This window comes from Agelaius tricolor, unplaced genomic scaffold (assembly GCF_023055355.1).
Source record: "Agelaius tricolor isolate 1412-34295 unplaced genomic scaffold, bAgeTri1.0.p SCAF_31, whole genome shotgun sequence".
Lineage (NCBI taxonomy): Eukaryota > Metazoa > Chordata > Aves > Passeriformes > Icteridae > Agelaius > Agelaius tricolor.
In genome coordinates, this window is record NW_027269291.1 from 1,120,232 (window position 1) to 1,139,708 (window position 19,477).

The 19,477-nt window shown below is 65.6% G+C and overlaps 1 protein-coding gene across 1 annotated transcript; it reads right to left on the bottom strand.

The window, feature by feature from the left end:
- Window positions 1-501: 501 nt before the first annotated feature.
- Window positions 502-17,933, bottom strand: COL1A1 (collagen type I alpha 1 chain). The gene is made up of 51 exons (XM_071450842.1): window positions 17,743-17,933; window positions 15,888-16,082; window positions 15,739-15,773; window positions 15,600-15,635; window positions 14,450-14,542; window positions 14,301-14,369; window positions 13,558-13,602; window positions 13,266-13,319; window positions 13,039-13,092; window positions 12,869-12,922; window positions 12,708-12,761; window positions 12,545-12,598; window positions 12,405-12,449; window positions 12,100-12,153; window positions 11,949-11,993; window positions 11,739-11,792; window positions 11,372-11,470; window positions 11,240-11,284; window positions 11,061-11,159; window positions 10,799-10,852; window positions 10,600-10,707; window positions 10,127-10,180; window positions 9,841-9,939; window positions 9,616-9,669; window positions 9,399-9,497; window positions 9,242-9,295; window positions 8,645-8,698; window positions 8,488-8,541; window positions 8,328-8,381; window positions 8,048-8,092; window positions 7,860-7,958; window positions 7,637-7,744; window positions 6,953-7,060; window positions 6,801-6,854; window positions 6,633-6,686; window positions 6,421-6,528; window positions 6,269-6,322; window positions 5,858-5,911; window positions 5,089-5,250; window positions 4,871-4,978; window positions 4,668-4,775; window positions 4,500-4,553; window positions 4,278-4,385; window positions 3,843-3,896; window positions 3,631-3,738; window positions 3,469-3,522; window positions 2,852-2,959; window positions 2,480-2,762; window positions 1,306-1,496; window positions 983-1,225; window positions 502-912 (listed from the first exon to the last, which is right to left on the bottom strand). The coding sequence occupies exons 1-51, from the start codon at window positions 17,822-17,824 to the stop codon at window positions 766-768; spliced, it is 4,362 nt and encodes a 1,453-aa protein (XP_071306943.1). The 5' UTR covers window positions 17,825-17,933; the 3' UTR covers window positions 502-765.
- Window positions 17,934-19,477: the final 1,544 nt, after the last annotated feature.

The following is a 19,477-nucleotide window of genomic DNA, read 5'->3' on the forward strand; positions in this document are numbered from 1 at the left end:
CCGGACAGGGGCGTCAGCGCAGGGCCGGAGCTGCTCCGTGGCTTGGGAGTGAATTGGTTTTGCTGCCTGAATAAAAATAAAATGAACAACAAACAACGAACAAAACAGAACAAAACAGAACAAAACAAAAAAAAAAAAAAACCACGATAAAAAATAACCAGAACAAAAGGAAATCGAGAGAACTCAAAATCAGCATTACCCAAATAAAAAATAAGGAGGAGAGGGGAGAGAAAGAGGGAAAACAAGGGAGAAAAAGCAAATTATAGCCAGGAGTTCAACATCTTCCTTGCAGCAAAAAATTAAAATTCTAATGAGATGCAAGAAGCAAAGGGGCTGGCGGGGAGGGGGCCTGGGGGTCCCGGGGGGCTCGGGGACCCTTTGGGGATCTGAGCTTTGCCATCTCCGGGGCTGAGGAATGAGGGGGGGCAAGCAAGCGAACCCACTTCCTGGTGATTTTGTTTGAAAAAGTCATTTATTTGGTTTTTTTTAATATTTTTTGAGGGGGGTTGAATGCTTTTTTTTTTTTTTTTTCTTTTTTTTCGGGAGGGTTTTTGAGGTTTTTCTCTTACGGCAACGCAACCGGAGTTGTTTTAGAGACGCTGGATAGAAACCGACACAAATTCAAAGTCCATGTGAAATTTTCTCCTTTTTTTTTTTTTTTTTTTTTTTTGGCAGGTTTTTTTTTTTTTGGTGTTTTGTTTGTTTTATTATTATTTTTATCATTATTATTATTACTCTCTCCTGTCACGCGTGGGGCGTCCGGGGTTACAAGAAGCACACGGGGCCGATGTCGATGCCGAATTCCTGGTCCGGAGCGCCGACGTCCATAGGAGCCAAATCGATGATGGGCAGGCGCGAGGTCTTCGTCGTCTTGTACTCGATGACTGTCTTGCCCCAGGCGCCCGTGTGACTCTGCGGGGACACCACGGTCACTCCCCGTCCCCAGCGCGTCCCCGGTGTCGCCGCTGTCCCCGTCACTCACCGTGCAGCCGTCCTCGGTGACGCCGTAGGTGAAGCGGCTGTTGCCCTCGGCGCGGATCTCGATCTCGTTGGCGCCCTGCAGCAGCAGGGCCTTCTTCAGGTTGCCGCTGGCCTGGTCCATGTAGGCCACGCTGTTCTTGCAGTGGTAGGTGACGTTCTGGGAGGCCTCGGTGGCCATGAGGCGCAGGAAGGTCAGCTGGATGGCCACGTCAGCCGGGTCGGAGCCCTCGCCGCCGTACTCAAACTGCACCGGGGGACATCGGTCACGACCAAAGCGCTGCGGGACCCCCGGCCCCTCCACCCTCCGCTGGCCCCCGTGCCCACCTGGAAGCCGTCGCTCATGGCCTCGCCGAACCAGACGTGTTTCTTCTCCTTGGGGTTCTTGCTGAGGTACCAGTTCTTGCGGGCGATGGACGCCTGGGTCGGGTACACGCACGTCTCGCCCGTCTCCATGTTGCAGAAGACCTTGATGGCGTCCAGGTTGCAGCCTTGGTTGGGGTCGATCCAGTACTCGCCTGAGGGGACAGGGACAGGTCAGGAGAGGGGCAGGGAGGGTGGTGGGGAGGGACAGACAGGGGGTGGGACAGAGGGACAGCCAGGGGAACAGGAGAGAGGAACAGTCAGGAGGGATGAAGGTGAGGAACAGCTCCAGGGGTTGGCGAATGGAGCTGAGGAGCAGCCAGAGGGATGGAATGGGTGAGGAACAACCAGGGGGATGGAACAGGTGAGGAACAGCCAGGGGGATGGAACAGGTGACGAACAACCAGGGGGATTGAACAGGTGAGGAACAACCAGGAGGGATGGAACAGGTGAGGAACAGCCAGGAGGGATGGAACAGGTGAGGAAGAACCAGAGGGATGGAACAGGTGAGGAGCAGCCAGGAGGGATGGAATGGGTGAGGAACAGCCAGGGGGATGGAACAGATGAGGAAGAACCAGGGGGATGGAATGGGTGAGGAACAACCAGAGGGATGGAACAGATGAGGAAGAACCAGGGGGATGGAACAGGTGAGGAGCAGCCAGGGGGATGGAATGGGTGAGGAACAACCAGGGGGATGGAATGGGTGAGGAGAATCCAGGAGAGAACAGGTGAGGAAGAGCCGGGAGGGATGAAGGAGGAGGGTGAAGGACAGCCCCAGGGGATGGAGAATGGAGCAGAGGATGGAGGGATGGGTGAGGGACAGGGACTGGGAGATGCTGAGGATGAAGGGAGGAAGGAGGAAGGTGAGCAGCAGCCGTGGGAGATGAGGAGGGAGGTGAGGAAGGCAAAGGAGGGAGCAGGGGGCGGAGCGTGGAGCGGGAAAAGAGGAAGAAGAAGGGGAGAAACAGGAGAGGGACAGGAGGAGGATGGAGGGGAGGGCAGACGGGAGAGACAGGACAGATGAAGGGTGCTGCAGATGCACCAGGAGGTGGAAGAAGGACAGAGCTGAGCAGCAGCAGAGGGGACAGAGAGGGGGTGACAGCCCCGAGGGGCCGGCGGGGACCGGGGGGACACCGACCGCTCTTCCAGTCGCCGTGGCACATCTTGAGGTCGCGGCAGGTGCGGGCGGGGTTCTTGCGGGTGCCCTCGGGGCTGCGGATGTTCTCGATCTGCTGGCTCAGGCTCTTGAGGGTGGTGTCCACCTCCAGGTCGCGGTCGCGCATCACGTTGGCATCATCGGCCCGGTAGTAGCGGCCGCCGTCGTGCGCCTTCTCCTGGGGCGGCTGGGGCAGGAAGCTGAAGTCGAAGCCGCCGCTGGGAGGGCCGGGAGGACCGGGGGGCCCGGGGGGGCCGGGGGGACCCTGCGGGAGGAGAGGAGGAGGATGGTGACGAGGGAGCGGGCGCTGAAGGCCGGCGGCTCCGGGAGCACGGAGGAGGGGTCGGGACGTACGACGGGACCGACGTCGCCGGTGCGGCCGCGGGGGCCGGGGGGACCGATGGGGCCGGGCAGCCCGTTCAGACCGTCCTTGCCAGCAGCACCGGCGGAGCCAGGGGGACCCTGCGGGACGGGAGAAAAGCGTGAGCGCGGCCGTGCAACCGCGGCAGAGCCTCCAACCCCGACCCCAGACCCTGCAGGGATCCCTCTGGCTGTGGGGACTCAGCAGAGCCTCCAGCCCCAAACCCTGCAGGGATCCCTCTGGCTGTGGGGACCCAGCAGAGCCTCCAGCTCCAACCCCAGACCCTGCAGGGATCCCTCTGGCCGTGGGGACCCAGCAGAGCCTCCAGCTCCAACCCCAGACCCTGCAGGGATCCCTCTGGCTGTGGGGACTCAGCAGAGCCTCCAGCTCCAACCCCAAACCCTGCAGGGATCCCTCTGGCCGTGGGGCTCCGGCAGAGCCTCCAGCTCCAACCCCAACCCTGCAGGGATCCCGCTGGCCGTGGGGACCCAGCAGAGCCTCCAGCCCCGATCCCAAACCCTGCAGGGATCCTGCTGGCCGTGGGGACCCCCCCGCCCTCCCCACGGTGCCACAGCCATGTCTGGATGTCACAGCTCATGCCGGGACTCACTCGGGGACCAGCAGGACCAGAAGCACCAGAAGGACCTTGTTCACCAGGAGAGCCCTGTGACAGTGGAGGAGGAGGAAGAAGAGGCGACATCAGAGGTGACATCAGCAGCCCGTGCTGCCCCCAGGACGTGTGGCAGAGCCACCGTCACCCCGCAGGACTTACGGGAGGACCAGGTGGGCCCTGGAGACCGGAGAAGCCTCTGTGACCCTTCATGCCTCTGTCACCCTGTTCACCAGTTTCACCTTTGTCACCACGGGGACCTTGGGGACCCTGCAGGAGGAGGAGGAGGAGGAGGAGGAAGATGAGTTGAGTGTGGTCCTGGGCACTGTGGGCACACAGAGGCACCGAGGAGGACAGAGCAGAGCATCACTTACAGCAGGACCACGAGCACCAGCAGGACCAGGGGGGCCAGCGGGACCTTGGGGACCCTGGGACAGGAGAGAAGGGGACAGGTTAGAACATCCTGCACCTCCTGCAGCCAGCCTGGGGCAGAACCATCCTGAGACGCTCAGGGACCCCCGAGGGGGTGGTGGCACCTCTGAGATCACCCATTGCAAGGTGATGGCACCTCTAAGATGACCCATTGCAAGGTGATGGCACCTCTAAGATCACCCATTGCAGGGTGGTGGCAGCTCTGAGATTGCCCTTTGCAGGGTGGTGGCACCTCTGAGATCACCCTTTGCAGGGTGGTGGCACCTCTGCCTGCCTGGGAAGCTCCTTCCAGCAGCAGGAGCTGAGTCCGGGGCCAGGCCCCAGAGCTGGGTCCTGCCTGGGGGCTGTGAGGGGGCTCCGGGCCGAGCATCACTTACGGTCTCACCGCGATCTCCGTTCTTGCCAGCAGGGCCGACGGGGCCGGGGGCACCGGGGGCACCGGGAGCACCAGGGGGGCCAGCAGGGCCGGTCTCACCACGATCACCCTGCGAGGAGGAGGAGGAAGAGGAGGAAGAGGAGGAAGAGGAGGAAGAGGAGAGGTCAGTGCGGGCCAGCACAACCCCATCACCCCTCCCACCCTCCCCTCAGAGCCGACTCACCTTGGGACCAGCAGCACCGTCACGGCCGGGGGCACCTTCAGCACCGGGAGCGCCCTACGGGGAGCAGAGACCCTCGTTAGGGGTGGGGGGCTCACAGGGGGTGGTCTCAGAGCCCCCCATCAGCACAGGGGCCGTGCCCCCAGCCCCACGGTGGCCACGGGCGCTCACCTCACGTCCGGCTTCTCCGGGGGGTCCGGCCAGGCCGGGGGGGCCCATGGGGCCGGGGGGGCCGCGCTCACCGGGGGAGCCAGAGGGGCCTTGTTTGCCGGGTTCACCCTGCGGGGGGACAGAACGAGGGTCGGACACTGTCACACAGCCCCTCCCGGGGGGGTGACAGAGCCTGCGGGTCCCCAGAGCCCCCCGGTACTCACGGAGGGGCCGGGCAGCCCAGGGAAGCCTCGCTCGCCTCTCTGGCCCGGCAGACCGACCACACCGCGCTGGCCGGCGATACCTTGGGGTCCGGGTGTGCCGGGAGCGCCCTGCGGGGACAAACGGAGCCTCAGCGGGGACAGCCCCGCTGTCACCTCCCCACGAAGGGGACAGCGAGAGGCGGTGACCAGCACAGCGGTCCGGGCAGGGGGTGACTCACGATGGGACCGTCAGCACCGGGGGCTCCTTTCTCGCCGGGGGGACCGGGGGGACCGGCGGGTCCCGGCTCTCCGGGGCGGCCGGCGGGGCCGGTCTCACCGCGGGGTCCTTTGCCGCCTTCCTTGCCGGCGGGGCCGGGCGGGCCGGGCAGGCCGATGTTACCCTGCACGGGGGGGAGGCGGTGCCGTCAGGCCGGGACCCCCCCGCTGCCAGCTGAAGGGCGGCCAGGGGTGTCCCGGTGCCAAGTGGGACAGGGAGGCCACGTGCAGCGCCTGGACGGTGCCCAGCACCTCCTGTCCATGTCCCCAATGCCTCCTGTGCAGTGTCCCCAGCGCCTCCTGTCCCATGTCCCTATTGCCTCCTGTCCATGTCCCCAGTGCCTCCTGTCCATGTCCCCAGCACCTCCTGTGCAGTGTCCCCAGTGCCTCCTGTCCATGTCCCCAGCACCTCCTGTGCAGTGTCCCCAATGCCTCCCATCCAGTGTCCCCAGTGCCTCCTGTGCAGTGTCCCCAGTGCCTCCTGTCCATGTCCCCAGCATCTCCTGTGCAGTGTCCCCAGTGCCTCCTGTCCATGTCCCCAGCATCTCCTGTGCAGTGTCCCCAGTGCCTCCTGTGCAGTGTCCCCAGCATCTCCTGTCCAGTGTCCCCAATTCCTCCCATCCTGTGTCCCCAATGCCTCCTTTCCAGTGTCCCCAGCGCCTCCTGTCCATGTCCCCAGCACCTCCCCTGTCCCCAGCTCCAGCCCCCCATGTCCCCCCCAAGGGTACTCACAGAGGGGCCGGGGGGTCCAACTCTTCCAGCAGCACCAGGGAAACCAGTAGCACCCTGGAAGGGAGGAGAGCTGCAGTCAGTGGGGCTGGATCCGGAGCTCCAGGGGAGTCCCCTGGCTGGGAGTCACCACGGGGAACCCCATGGGACCCCTGGTGGTCAGGAGGAAAGAGCCCACCTGGGGGCTGATTTGGGGGTGTAAAGGCAACCCCCCCCCCTTTTCCCTCTGCTCTGTCCCCTGCTGGGATGAGGCCACCCCACTCCATCCCCGGGTGGTTTTGGGGGTGCAGGGCCGGGGGTGCCCCACGGTGTAGGGGGAGCAGAGGCAGAGTTAAAGCCCCTCGGGGTTGTTCCCACCCGGGGGTGCCCCCAGACTCCCCCAAGCGCCCCCCTCCCCACAAGACCGGTACTTACAGGGGGTCCAGCGCTGCCGCGAGCACCTTTGGGACCGGGAGCACCAACAGCACCCTGGGAGGGAGGAAGAGGAGGAAGAGGAGGAGGAGAGGGGTGAGCTGAGCCGTGGGGCTGCAGCCCGGGCACTGGGGGGGCTGAGGGGGGGCACTTACAGCAGGTCCGGGAGCACCAGTGGGGCCAGCAGGGCCGGGGGGACCGGCGTCACCCTTGGCTCCAGCATCCCCAGTTTCACCTTTAGCACCAGGCTGGCCATCAGCGCCCTGAGGGGGGGACACGGGGCCGGGGTGAGCCCGGGGGGCTCAGAGCCACCCTGGGGGGCAGGAGCGGACCCCCGGGCTGAGGGGGGGCCGCCTGTCACACTTACGGGGGGGCCAGCAAATCCAGCAGGACCGGGAGGGCCGGGCTCGCCGCGGTCACCCTGGAGGAGAAGGGAGGGAACAACGGCGTGAGACGGGCAGGGGACAGGGCCACCAGGGCCACCGAGGAGTGGCCACCCGTGGCAGGGCCATCACCGAGCGTGGGGGACACTTACGGGAGCACCACGGGCACCAGTGGGACCAGCAGGGCCGGGGGGACCGGCTTCACCCTGGAGAAGGGCAGGAAAACAGAGGAAAGGGATCAGGGCTGTGGAGAGGAGGTGGCGGTGAGTGCCTGGACACGTCTGTCCCTGCGGGATGTCCCCACCTTGTCACCAGGAGCACCAGCAGGGCCGGGGGGGCCGATGGGACCGGTCAGGCCTCGGAGACCGTCCTTGCCAGGAGCGCCATCAGCACCTTTGGGACCGGGGTCACCCTGAGGGAGGGACACAAAACGGGGGTTATGGGGACAGGTCCTTGGGGGAGTCACTCCTCTCTGCACTGAGACATCCCCGGTTCTTCATCCTCCCTGGAACGGGCTGGGACCATCCTCATCCTCCCCCTCACAAGAGCTGAGCTCTCAGCGAGGGATTGTCCCCAAGGGATGGGGACAGCAGTGGCACAGAGCATCCCCTGCCCCGAGGGATGGGGACAGCAGTGGCACAGAGCATCCCCTGCCCCAAGGGATGGGGATGGAGGTGGCACAGAGCATCCCCTGCCCCAAGGGATGGGGACAGAGGTGGCACAGAGCATCCCCTGACCCAAGGGATGGGGACAGAGGTGGCACAGAGCATCCCCTGCCCCAAGGAATGGGGATGGAGGTGGCACAGAGCATCCCCTGCCCCAAGGAATGGGGACAGAGGTGGCACAGGCTCAGGGCACAGGCTCAGGGCACAGGCTCAGGGCACACCCAGCCCCAAGAGGAAGATGAGGGGGCACAGGGGTGGTGAGGAGCAGGTCACCAAGGGGGACAGCAGGCTTCTGGGGACACGAGGGCTTTGGGGACACGTACTCTGTCACCCTTGGCGCCTGGCAGGCCGGCAGCACCGCGCTCTCCGGGCATTCCCTGCAGACCGGGGGGGCCCTGGTTCCCGGGGGCTCCGGGGGCACCAGCATCGCCCTGCAGAGAGGCAGAGTGGGGTTAGTGAGACCCTGGCCCAGCAAATCCACCCCAGCCACCCCCCAGCTGTGCCCCACGAGCCGGGCACAGCCCCCCATGCCCAGCTGGCACCTACCTTAGCACCATCGTTACCGGGAGCGCCGTTAGCACCGCGAGGGCCTTGGGGACCGGGGGGACCTTGGACACCGCGCTCTCCAGGGAATCCTCTCTCACCCTGGGGAGGTGGCACAGGCGAGGCCCATCAGGGGCTGTGGGGCATTTTGGGGTGCCCAGGGTTGGGGGAAGATGGGGGGTTCAGCTTACCCTGGCACCGGCAGGGCCGGGGGCTCCAGCGTCTCCGGGGACACCCTGAGCAGGAGGGACAGGGTGACGAGTCAGAGGGGAACAGGTGGCACCAGGGACAGGCAGAGGGGACCCCGGGGTGCCCCAGGAGTCCCTCATTCCCTGGGCAGCGCTGGGGTTCCCGCTGTTCCCATGGAGCACCTGGGGGTGCCCTGGGGGGACCCCAGCAGCAGCAGCCCCGGTGTGACTGGGACAGGGGCGACGGGGAGGGGACAGGAGGGTCCCCAGTGCCCACACTCACCTGCTCACCGGGCTTGCCAGCCTCGCCAGGGGGGCCAGCGGGGCCGGGCAGACCCTGGGGAGGAAGAAGAGGAGCCGTGAGCCACCACGGAGGGGACAAGGGCGGTGTCACCCGTGCTCTGGGTGCTCTGTCCCCCTGCCGGGGAGGGGACAGCCCTCACCTGGAAGCCGGGAGCACCAGCGGGACCTTGTTCACCTCTTTCTCCAGCGGGACCCTGGGGGACACAGGACAGCCATGGAGGGGGGCAGGTGGCTCCCGAGGCCCGGCTCCGGTGGCCGGGAGTGGCCGGGGGTGGCCGCGGGCCGGGGGATACTCACGGTGGGGCCGGGGGGACCTTGGGCACCGGTTTCACCATCTTTGCCAGCGGGGCCCTGGGGAGGAGGGAGAGGAGGGTGCTCAGAGAGAGCCGTGCCCGCCCCTGGGCTGGGCGTGGGCCTGGACACGGCCGCGGGATCCTTCGAAGGCCGGGAGACACCGCGGCCACGTCACCTCTGTCCCCGCTCCAGCAGCGCCGGGAGCCACCGGGACGGGATCCCAAACACCTCATCCCGCAGCGGCCTCGGCCCGGGAGCCTTCCCCGGCCGCCGAGGGCCCTCACCCTGCATTCTCACCCCATTCCCATCCCATTCACAGCCCACAACCCCATTCACAGCCCACAACCCCATTCACAGCCCACAACCCCATTCACACCCCACAACCCCGTTCACAGCCCACAACCCCATTCCCAGCCATCGCGCTGGTCCGAGCCAGGCCAGCCCTCCCTGTCACCCCACCCTGGGGTGATGCTCCCTGTCACCCTCCCTGTCACCCTCCCTGTCACCCTCCCTGCCACCCCACACCACCGTGACCCTCTCTGTCACCTCCCCCCCTCCCTTGTCACCCCTCCGGGCTGTCGCACCCCACCCCACACTCACCACGGCGCCGGGGGGACCGGGAGCTCCTCTCTCGCCGGGTTTGCCGGGTTCGCCCTAAAACCAGAGCGCCATGAGCCCGTGGTGACAGCAGGGACAGGGGACAGGTCCCGGGCGTGTCCCCAGAGAGCAGGGTGGCCTCGGGGAGGGTGGCACTCACCGCAGCACCTTTGGGACCGGGGAATCCCATCACGCCGGCCTGGCCTCGGGCTCCGGGGGGGCCGGGGGGGCCGGGCCGCCCGTCTTGACCAGCGGGACCCTGTGTCGGGGGGAGCCAGCGCCGCCTTAGCCGGGCCCGCGGCGAGCCAGGGGAGGAGGGCACAGCAGCGGGGACAGCAGCGGGGACAGCAGCGGGGACAGCAGCGGGGACAACTTACAGGAGGGCCGGTCTTGCCGTCGGGACCGGGGCTGCCGGGGCTTCCAGTCAGACCCTGCGGGGCAGCGGGAGGGGGGTCAGGAGCTCAGCACTGCCAGGGGATGCTCCGGAGAACGGGAGCGTCCTGGAGAGCGGCTCCTCCTCCGGCACAGAGAGCAGGAGAGCCCTGCGGCCGTGCTGGTGCAGCTCCGTGTCACCGTGTCACCGTGTCACCGCGCCACCTCACCTTGGCACCGGGGAGTCCGGGTTCCCCGGGGCGTCCAGCTTCACCAGGAGATCCTTTGGGGCCAACGGGGCCGGGGGAGCCGCGCTCGCCGGGGGGACCCTGGCAAGGGGGGACAGGGGTGACCCTGGGAAGGGACAGCACCCGGGGACCGGCACAGCGCCGTGTCCCCGCGGGTGGCAGCCGCTCGGAGCCGCCGTGGCCGCTGTGCGGGCACAGGTGACAGCGGCCAGAGTCCCCAGGGCCCCGCTGACGCCACTTTGTCCCACAGACGGACGCGGACACCCACCTTGGGACCGGCGATGCCATCGGCGCCAGGGAAACCGCGGCTGCCAGGAGCACCCTGAGGGGGACACGGCAGGGTCAGTGTGGGGACACGGGGGGACCTCGGGGGGCCAGGGGAGGCGGGACATGGCCACCAGTGGGAGCGGCCTGAAGGGGCCGGGGGTGTCACCACGGGGTCCCCAAACACGCGCGAGGTTCACGCTGGACATGGGGGGATGGGACGAGGGCAGGGGTGGGGACAGGAAAACGGCGAGGATGGGAACAGGGACAGGGACATGGCGGGGGTGGGGACAGGGACATGGCGAGGATGGGGACAGGGACATGGCAGGGGTGAGGACAGGGACATGGTGGGGATGGGGACAGGGACATGGCGGGGGTGAGGACAGGGACATGGTGGGGATGGGGACAGGGATAGGGACATGGCAGGGGTGAGGACAGGGAGATGGCGGGGGTGGGGACAGGGACATCGCTACTCACACGTTCGCCAGCAGGGCCGGGCAGCCCAGCGGGGCCGGGCTCACCACGGGCTCCTCTCTTGCCTTCTTCTCCAGCGGGGCCGGGGGGACCTTGGACACCAGCGGGACCCTGGGGAAGGACGCGGAGGGATGAGGACCCCCGGGAGGGGCCGGGGCCAGCAGGGGCAGCGCCCCCAGGGACACATCGCGGGGTCACTCACGGGTTCGCCTTTGGCACCGGTGTCACCCTTGTTGCCTGGAGCACCGGGCTCACCCTGCAGGGGAGAGAAGAGAGGAAAGCTTTAACGGCGGATTGAGGAGCACAGGGACCCCCGGAAGGGACAAGGGCGCAGCATCTGCCACCCCCTGCGCCACCGCGGCCTGGCAGGGACCACGGGAGGCAGCTCCAGGTGCGGCTGCAGCCGAGGAAAGGATCCCGGCCAAGGGCAGGGAGAGCCCCTGGAGGAGCCCGGGGATACTCACGGTGTTACCCTTGGGGCCGGGGGCGCCGCTGGGACCCTGGGGGCCGGAGGGACCGCGGGCACCGGGGAAGCCGGGAGCGCCAGCGATGCCAGGAGCGCCCTGCAAGAGGCACAGGAGGCCGTGAGGGAGCGGCACGGCCCTTCCTGCCCTGCCCCGGGGGGGACGCGAGGGACACTCACGGTCGCGCCCTTGGCTCCGGGTTGGCCGTCAGCACCGGGGTTGCCCTGCGGAGAGAAGGAGGAAGAGGAGGGTCACGGCGGGGCTGGCGGGACGCGAGGCCGAAGGACGGGGAGCCCTCGGGCGTCACTTACAGCAGGACCGGCGGCGCCAGCAGGGCCGGGGGGACCGGGCTCACCGCGAGCACCTTGGGGACCTTCGCTGCCACGAGCTCCTTGGGGACCGGTCTCACCCTGGGGAGGAAGAGGAGGAGGAAGAAGAGCAGTGAGCGCCAGGGCTGCCCTGAGCCCGGCAGGGCTGGTTCCACTCGCGGCTCCTTCTCGCGGTGGCGCAGCCAGGACAGGTGCCCGGGACACGCTGGGGATGTCCCCACGGGTGCCACTGTCCCAGGCAGTGCCAGCCTGGGCGCTCCGGGACCCCTGCCCTGCCCAGCGCTCCCCCAGCGCCCCCTCCCGGTGCCCCCCAGCCCCTCCCAGCCCCGCGGAGCCGGGCAGGCCCTACCTTAGCACCGACGGCACCGGGGAAGCCGGGGGGACCAGCGGGACCAGTTGGACCCTAAACGGGAGAGAGGGCTCGGGTCAGAGGGGGGACCCCGGCCCGGGGGGATCCCCAGGCAGCAGAGCCCCCCTGGCTCCCGGCCGGGGGTCCCCATGGGGGCAGCAGGGTGGGATCCCCCTCCCCAGGAGGGGCCATGGGGTCGGGGGTACTCACGGGGGGACCGGCAGCACCGGGAGCGCCGTCATTGCCACGAGCGCCCTGCGGGAGAGGGGACAGCGTCAGTGACAGCCGCGGGTGGCACAGGTGACCTCCAGAGCCCCGTGCCCGGGCAGGCGCCTCAGCCCTGCCCATCCCAAATACTCACAGCGGGGCCAGATGGGCCGGGACGGCCTCTCTCGCCGGGAAGACCACGAGGACCCTGGGGAGGGGACAAGGACACGTTCAGGACATGTTTGTGTCACCTGCATGGACGCTTCCCCCCTTTCCTGAGCCTCCTCCCCTCCCTGTGCCCCCAGTGCTGCCCACGGTGACGTTCCCAAGGGGTTCAACCCCTCCCTCCCCATTCCCTGTGGATCCCTGAGGGGGAGCTGGGTCCCCACCAGGTGTCACCCCCCATCCTTGTCCCCTCTTGCCCAGAACCCCCCCTCACCCCCTGGGTGCAGCACTCACCATCTGCCCAGGAGCTCCGTTCTCTCCAGGGCTGCCGGGCTCTCCCTAGGGAGGAAGGACACGGTGAGGGACCTGCTCTGCAGGGAGAGGGGACAGGGTGACATTGCCAGGACAGCGGTGACACTGCCACCACTCCTCACCTTGGGGCCAGCAGGTCCAGGCTCACCCTTGGCACCATCCAGACCACTGAAACCCTGGGGGGCAGCAGAGAGAAGGGGTGGGGGGTCAGGAGGGGACCCTGGCTGAGCTCAGGGGTCCCTGGTCCCCTGAGTGTCACCAGCACGGGGACGGGGGGACACTCACTCTGTGTCCCTTCATGCCTGGCAGGCCGGCGGTTCCGGGCAGACCTCGAGCACCCTGGGGGAGACAGGAGGTGGTGATGGAGGCACTGGGGGGGCTGTCCCCACACCAGAGTGCCCTGTCCCCGAGGGGGGGACAGCCGGGGGTGTCCCTGTGTGTCTCACCTGGGGGCCGGGGGGACCCCGCTCTCCGGGGCGGCCAGGCTTGCCAGCTTCACCCTGAGGACAAGGACACGGCCTTGGTGGCACGTCCCCAAGCCAGGCAGCTCCTGCTTGCCTGGGAGGGGATGGCAGGGCCACCAAAGTGGGGGGGACCCCAAGGACAGGCCACTTACGTCATCTCCATTCTTGCCAGGGGGGCCAGCGGGACCTCGGGGGCCCATGGGACCCTAGGAGAGAGGGAGGACAGGCATGAGGTGACAGCTGCCCCCTGTCACCCTGCCACCCACCCCAGGCAGTGCCAGCCCCACTGCCACGGATCCCAGAGCAGGGACAGTGTCCCCACAGCCAGGGCTGGCAGTGTCCCCATCCCCGGGGGACACGGGCAGGTGACAGCACTCACAGAAGCACCAGGCTCTCCAGGTTCACCAGGGGGACCTTGGAAACCTTGAGGACCCTGTGGAGAAAAAATAAAGGGTAAAAAAAATGGGTCAGAAAGTGAGAAGTTCGGGCCTGGATCCCCCAGTGGCAGTGGTGGTGTCCCCCCGCATGGTGGCACCAGGACTTTGTCCCCACGTGCTTCTGTGGCTGTCAGGAAGGGCGTGACACCCTCTGACCTGTCCCCCCACCACCCAGAGGGGCCCTGGGGGCTGTTTGTCCCCAAACCCAAACAGACAGGAAGAGGTGACACTCACGGGAGCACCGGGAGGGCCGGGGAGACCACGGGGACCAGCTGGGCCCTGGGGAGAAGAGAAAGTGTCAGCAGTGGGTGCCTTGTCACCCTGGCCCTGTCCCCACCACCACCCTCCCCCTGCTGTCCTCACCTCCTCCCCATCACTGTCCCAAAGCCACCCCCTCCCTGTCCCCATTGCCACCCCATTGCCCACTCCACTCCTTGTCCCCAACACTGACCTTGGCCTGTCACCATTGCCACCCCATCCCTGCCCCTATTGCCATGTCCCCATTGCCCCTATTTTATTGTCCCTATTTTATTGTCCCTATTGCCCGTCCCCACTGTCCCTATTGCCTGTCCCTATTGTATTGTCCCTATTCCTGTCCCAACTGCCACCCCAACACAGTGTCCCCATCTCTGTTCCCACCTGCACCCATTCCATGTTCCCATTGCCACCCCATCCCTGTCCCCATCACCAACCTGTCCCTGACTGTGTCCCTGTACAGTCCCCACACATTCCCTGTCTCTGCTGTCACCCCATCCCTGTCCCTGATGTCACCCCATCTCTGTCCCCATCCCTGTCCCTGATGTCACCCCATCCCTGGCCCCATCCCTGTCCCCATCCCTGCCATGTCCTGCTGCTCAGTGACATCACCAGCACAGGGACCACTCCTGTCCTGTCCCCTCGCCCAGCTCCCCCTGGTGTCCCCTGGTGTCCCCTGGTGTCCCCTGTGTCCCCTGTGTCCCCTGTGTCCCCAGGCTCACCATGGGCCCGGGCACGGCCATGCCTCCGGCCTTCTCGTCGTAGCCGTAGGACATCTGGGGAGCGAAGTTCTGCAGGGAGGGAGAGCAGGGGGTGAGCGGGGCAGGGACCCCCGGGGGGGCTGCGCCACCAGGGACCCCCCCACACTCACCCCACCGAGGCCTGGGGGGCCGGGGGGGCCGGGGGGGCCGGGCAGTCCGGGCTGGCCGGGGATTCCATCTCTGCCAGGGGGGCCGGGCAGTCCCTGCCGAGAGAAGAGAGGGGTGAGACTGAGGGGATTGGGGTGAGACCGAGGGGATTGGGGTGAGAATGAGGGGATTGGGGTGAGACCCAGGGGATTGGGGTGAGACCCAGGGGATTGGGGTGAGAATGAGGGGATTGGGGTGAGAATGAGGGGATTGGGGTGAGACTGAGGGGATTGGGGTGAGACCCAGGGGATTGGGGTGAGAATGAGGGGATTGGGGTGAGACCCAGGGGGGGATTGGGGTGAGACTGAGGGGATTGGGGTGAGACCAAGGGGATTGGGGTGAGAATGAGGGGATTGGGGTGAGACTGAGGGGATTGGGGTGAGACCCAGGGGGGGATTGGGGTGAGACCCAGGGGATTGGGGTGAGACCCAGGGGGGGATTGGGGTGACTCCCAGGGGGGGATTGGAGTGAATCCCAGCAGGATTGGGGTGAGACCCAGAAAGATTGAGGTGATCCCAGTGTGATTGGGGTGAGCCCAGCAGGATTGGGGTGAGCCTGGTGGGATTGGGGTGAGTCCTAGCAGGATTGGGGTGAACCCCTGTGGGATGGGAGTGAGCCCTAGTGGGGGATTGGGGTGAGGCCCAGTGGGATTGGGGTGAGCTCCATGGTTTGGGGTGAGCCTAGCAGGATTGGGGTGAGTCCCAGAGGGATTGGGGTGGCCCCCAACAGGATTGGGGTGAGCCCTGTGGGATGGTAGTGAGCTCCTTGAGGGATTGGGGTGAGCCCCAGCAGGATTGAGGTGAGTCCTAGAGGGATTGGGGTGAGCCCCATGGGATGGGGGTGACCCTCTGTGGGAATGGGGTGGGTCCCAGCAGGATTGGGGTGAGCCCCAGCAGGATTGGGGTGAGCCCTGTAGGATGGGAGTGAGCTCCTTGGGGTAGTGGGGTGACCCCCAGCAGGATTGGGGTGACCCCCAGCAGTATTGGGGTGACCCCCAGCAGAATGGGGGTGATCCCCAGCAGGATTGGGGTGACCCCCAGCAGGATTGGGGTGACCCCCAGCAGGATTGGGGTCCCTGCAGAGCAGGGGTTTCCGAGGGGGGGGCACACCCACCCTGTCTCCTTTGGGGCCGGGGTCTCCTTTAGGACCCTGTGGAGCAGAGACAGAACAGGTTAGAAAAGGGGGGGGCTCCAAATACCGGAGTAGGAATTGTGGTGAAATTTGGGGGGGCTGCATTTTGGGGGGCCCTTACCTCTACTCCAGCATTTTCTGGGTAGACAGGGGAGGCTGTGGGGGGAAAAAGGGGGTTCAGAGCAGCTCAGCATCACCCACCCCACACCCAGACACCCGCGGGGGGGGGGGGGGGGCCGTGACCCCTCTATGGGAGAGATGTCGCGATACCGTCGGTGTCGGGACAGATGGGGCAGCACTCTCCGAAGGGGATCTCGGCGTTGGGGCAGTCGGAGGTGTCCTCGCAGATCACCTCGTCGCACAGGATGTTGCCGCTGTCGCAGACGCAGATCTGGCACGGTTCTGGTTTCCACACGTCCTTGTCGTTGTACGTGAGCCCATCCTGGATGCAGCTCCCGGTTTGGACTGGGACGGGACGGGGCGGCAGCGTCAGGAGGGGCGGCCCGGAGCTCCCCCCGGCTCCCCTCACCCCCTCCCCGCTTCTCCCTTCATCTGGTTCTCATCAGCGCGGCGCGGTGACACAGGAAAAGCTCCACAATAAACTCTTCCCACATCGGCTGGAATTTAAACAAAAAATCCCCGCAGCCGCTCGCTGCTCGGGCCGGCCGGGCCAAGGCAAACACACCCCGAGGCAGGGGGGGGGTCCCCGGCAGCCGCGGGTTTGGGGGGGACGGGACGGGACGGGCGGGCCCCCGAGTTTGGGCTGAAATTGGATCCAGGCGGGATGGGGCTGGATCGGGCCAGATGGGATCGGGAACGGGAGGCCACGGAGCGGAGGCGGGCGGGGGCTGCGGGGCGAGGGAGGGGAGGGGAGGGAAGGGAAGGGCGAGCGGCCAGGCCCGGGGGTGGCCCCACGGTGGGGAAGGGTCTTGGAGTGGGGAGGGGCTGCGCCAACTCATGGAACTCCCCCCTCCCCCGATTAAAAAAAAAAAAAAAGGCAAAGAATAAAAAAGGGGAAAATATGTTTAAAAAAGGCAAAGAAAAAAAAAAAAAGGGGAAAATATGTTTAAAAAAGGCAAAGGGAAAAAAAAAGGGAAATATGTTTAAAAAAGGCAAAGAAAAAAAAAGGGGGAAATATGTTAAATATGTTTTAAAAAGGCAAAGGAAAAAAAAAAGGGGAAAAAAAAAAAGAAAAAGTATGTTAAAAAAAGGCAAATGGAAAACGCAAAATTCTTCTGGGGAAAAAATAAAAAAAGAAGAATGGGAATGGGAAAGGGAAAATGCAGAATGGGAAAGGCAGGACGGGGAATGGGAAATGGAGAAGGGGAAATGCGGGATGGGCATTGTGACTGCAAAATGCATAATAATAATAATAATAATAATAATGGTAATAATAAATCATCATCATAACAATAATTAAAAATGGATTTAAGAAAACCACCAAAAAATACCAAAAAAGGACAAAAACGGGCAAAAAGCGCTGGGCGCCGGGCCCGGGGTCCCCCCGTGTCCCCCTGGCGCAGGTGGCAGCGGGGCACGGGGGCCGTGGCGTGGCACGGGGGGGTGACCCCGGCCGTGCCCCCGGCCCGCGCCGCTGGCAGCCCCCGCTCCCCCGGCTGCCGAAACATTTTGCTTATGAATCATCCGAGGCTTTTCTAATTCTTTCCTGATGGCTTTCGCAGATCCCGGGGCTGGGCCCCCCCCTCTCCCCCCTCTTCTCTCTCCCGCGCTCTTTCCCCCCTTTCCTTTCCCTTCCCGGCCTCCTCCTCCTCCTCCTCCTCCTCCTCCCCTTCGTCCCGGCTCCCTCCTTCCCCGCCGGCTCCTCTCCTCTCCACCCTTCCTTCCCTCCCCGCTCTTGGCAGGGCGCCCCGACTCCTCACCCCCAGAGCCCCCTAAACCCCTTTTCCCCCAACCCCAAATCCCTCCCAGTCCTCTCCTCTAATTTTTTCCGCGATTTTCCCCTCATTTCCCTACTTCGCCCCTAATTCCCCTCTCCGCTCCGCACGCCCACCCCGAGCCGCTCCTCGCCCAGCCCAGGGCAGCCGGGCCGGGCGTCGCCGGAGCCGGTGCCAGCCCAGAGCCGCGTCCCGAGGGGTGAGGGCATCACCCAGCGCCCGCTACTCACTGTCTTCCTCTCCTTGCCCGCGGGCGAGTAGGACAGTCGCTGCTATCAACAGCAGTGACCGAGAATCCACAAAGCTGAACATGTCTAAATATTAGACATGTAGACTCTTTGGGGTCTCTTGTTTGTTCTTAGCTTGGGGTCATACGGGGCCGATGCAACCCTGGAGCTCCAAATCCAGACCCCAGCAGAAAGTTCCTACTGCCCTTTGCCCACTTCTGCGCCGGCCCTTTTATACGGTGTGCAGCCGCGGGGAGGTGGGACCCGGAGCGAGCAGCGGATTTTGGACGGCCCCCTCGGCCAATCAGAGGCACCCAGCGAGTCGGGGGGCACCCCCTGACCCCCCCCCACCCTGGGCCGTGTGGCCGTGCACACGCAAACACGGGCGGGCACACGCAAACACGGGCGGGCACACGCACACACGGCCGGGCACGGCGCGGCGGGGCCGGGGTTGGGGTTAGGGGGGGTTTGGGGTGCGGGATTTTGCGGGGGGTTGTGATTTTGGGGGGATTCTGCACGCTCAGAGGTGTCTGAGGGGCTGGCGGGGTGGGGACAGGCGATGTGGCACGTGGCGCTTCGGGGACCCCGGTGCCACGCGATGCTGGGAGTGTCACCAGGGCCCTGCCACCCCCACAGCTGGGGCACCCCAAAACACACCCAGGGTTTCCATCAGGGACACCCCGACAGCCACGCCACAGCTGGGGCACCCCTAAACACACCCAGGGTTTCCACCAGGGACACCCCAACAGCCACGCCACAGCTGGGGCACCCCAAAACACACCCAGGGTTTCCACCAGGGACACCCCAACAGCCACCCCGCAGCTGGGGCACCCCTAAACACGCCCAGGGGCCTGACACCCCCCCGACAGCCACCCCAGAGCTGAGACACCCCAAAACACACCCAGGGCTTCCATTGGGGACCCCCCTCCAGCGGGACCAAACCCCAGCACGGTGCAGGGCCAAGGCCACCAGTCCCCAGAGCATCCCTTGGACGGTCCCCAAGAGCATCCCCTGAGGGACCCCAACCCCGAAGCCCCTCCAAGGAGCACAGACACCCCCAAACCCCTCCCCCAAACCCACTGCCTCTGTGTTTTTAGCCCTTTCTTTCCCTCTTTTCCCTTCCTTCCCCTCGCCGCGCTCGCTCCCCTCGCTCTCCCCCCCTGGCACGGCTCCACGGCCGTTTCCACATTTGAAGGAGCCACGTTGGTTGGAAAAAGCAAAAGCTCCTGGACAATGATCCACAACCTACCGTGCAATTTGGGGAGGGTGTAATTACACGCCAAAAAAATCCCCGCCTGTGCCGGGGCCGGGAGCTCGGCAGGAGCGGGAGGGACGCGGCCAATGTGGCACCGGGGGAGGGGGAGCTCCCGCTCCGCTCCGCTCCGCTCGGGGCGGATTTGGGGAACGCGCTGGGAACGGGGGCCGGGGCAGGGAAAAGGGGGGTTCAGCCCTGGAGACCCCCACGCTGTGCTGGGGGGCTGGGGGCTTGCGGGTACTGGGAGTACTGGGAGCACTGGGAGCGCTCTGTTTGTCCCCAGTGTCACTTAGAGACTCAGTGGAATACTGGGAATACTGGGAGGGCTCAGTGGAGTACTGGGAGTACTGGGAACATTGGGAACACTGGGTCCACCCCATTTGTCCCCTTCCTCCCACTATGCTGAAGGTTTGAAATCTTGGAATGCTGGGAATACTGGGAGAACTGGGAGCACTGGGTGCACTCTGTCCCCACTGCCACTGT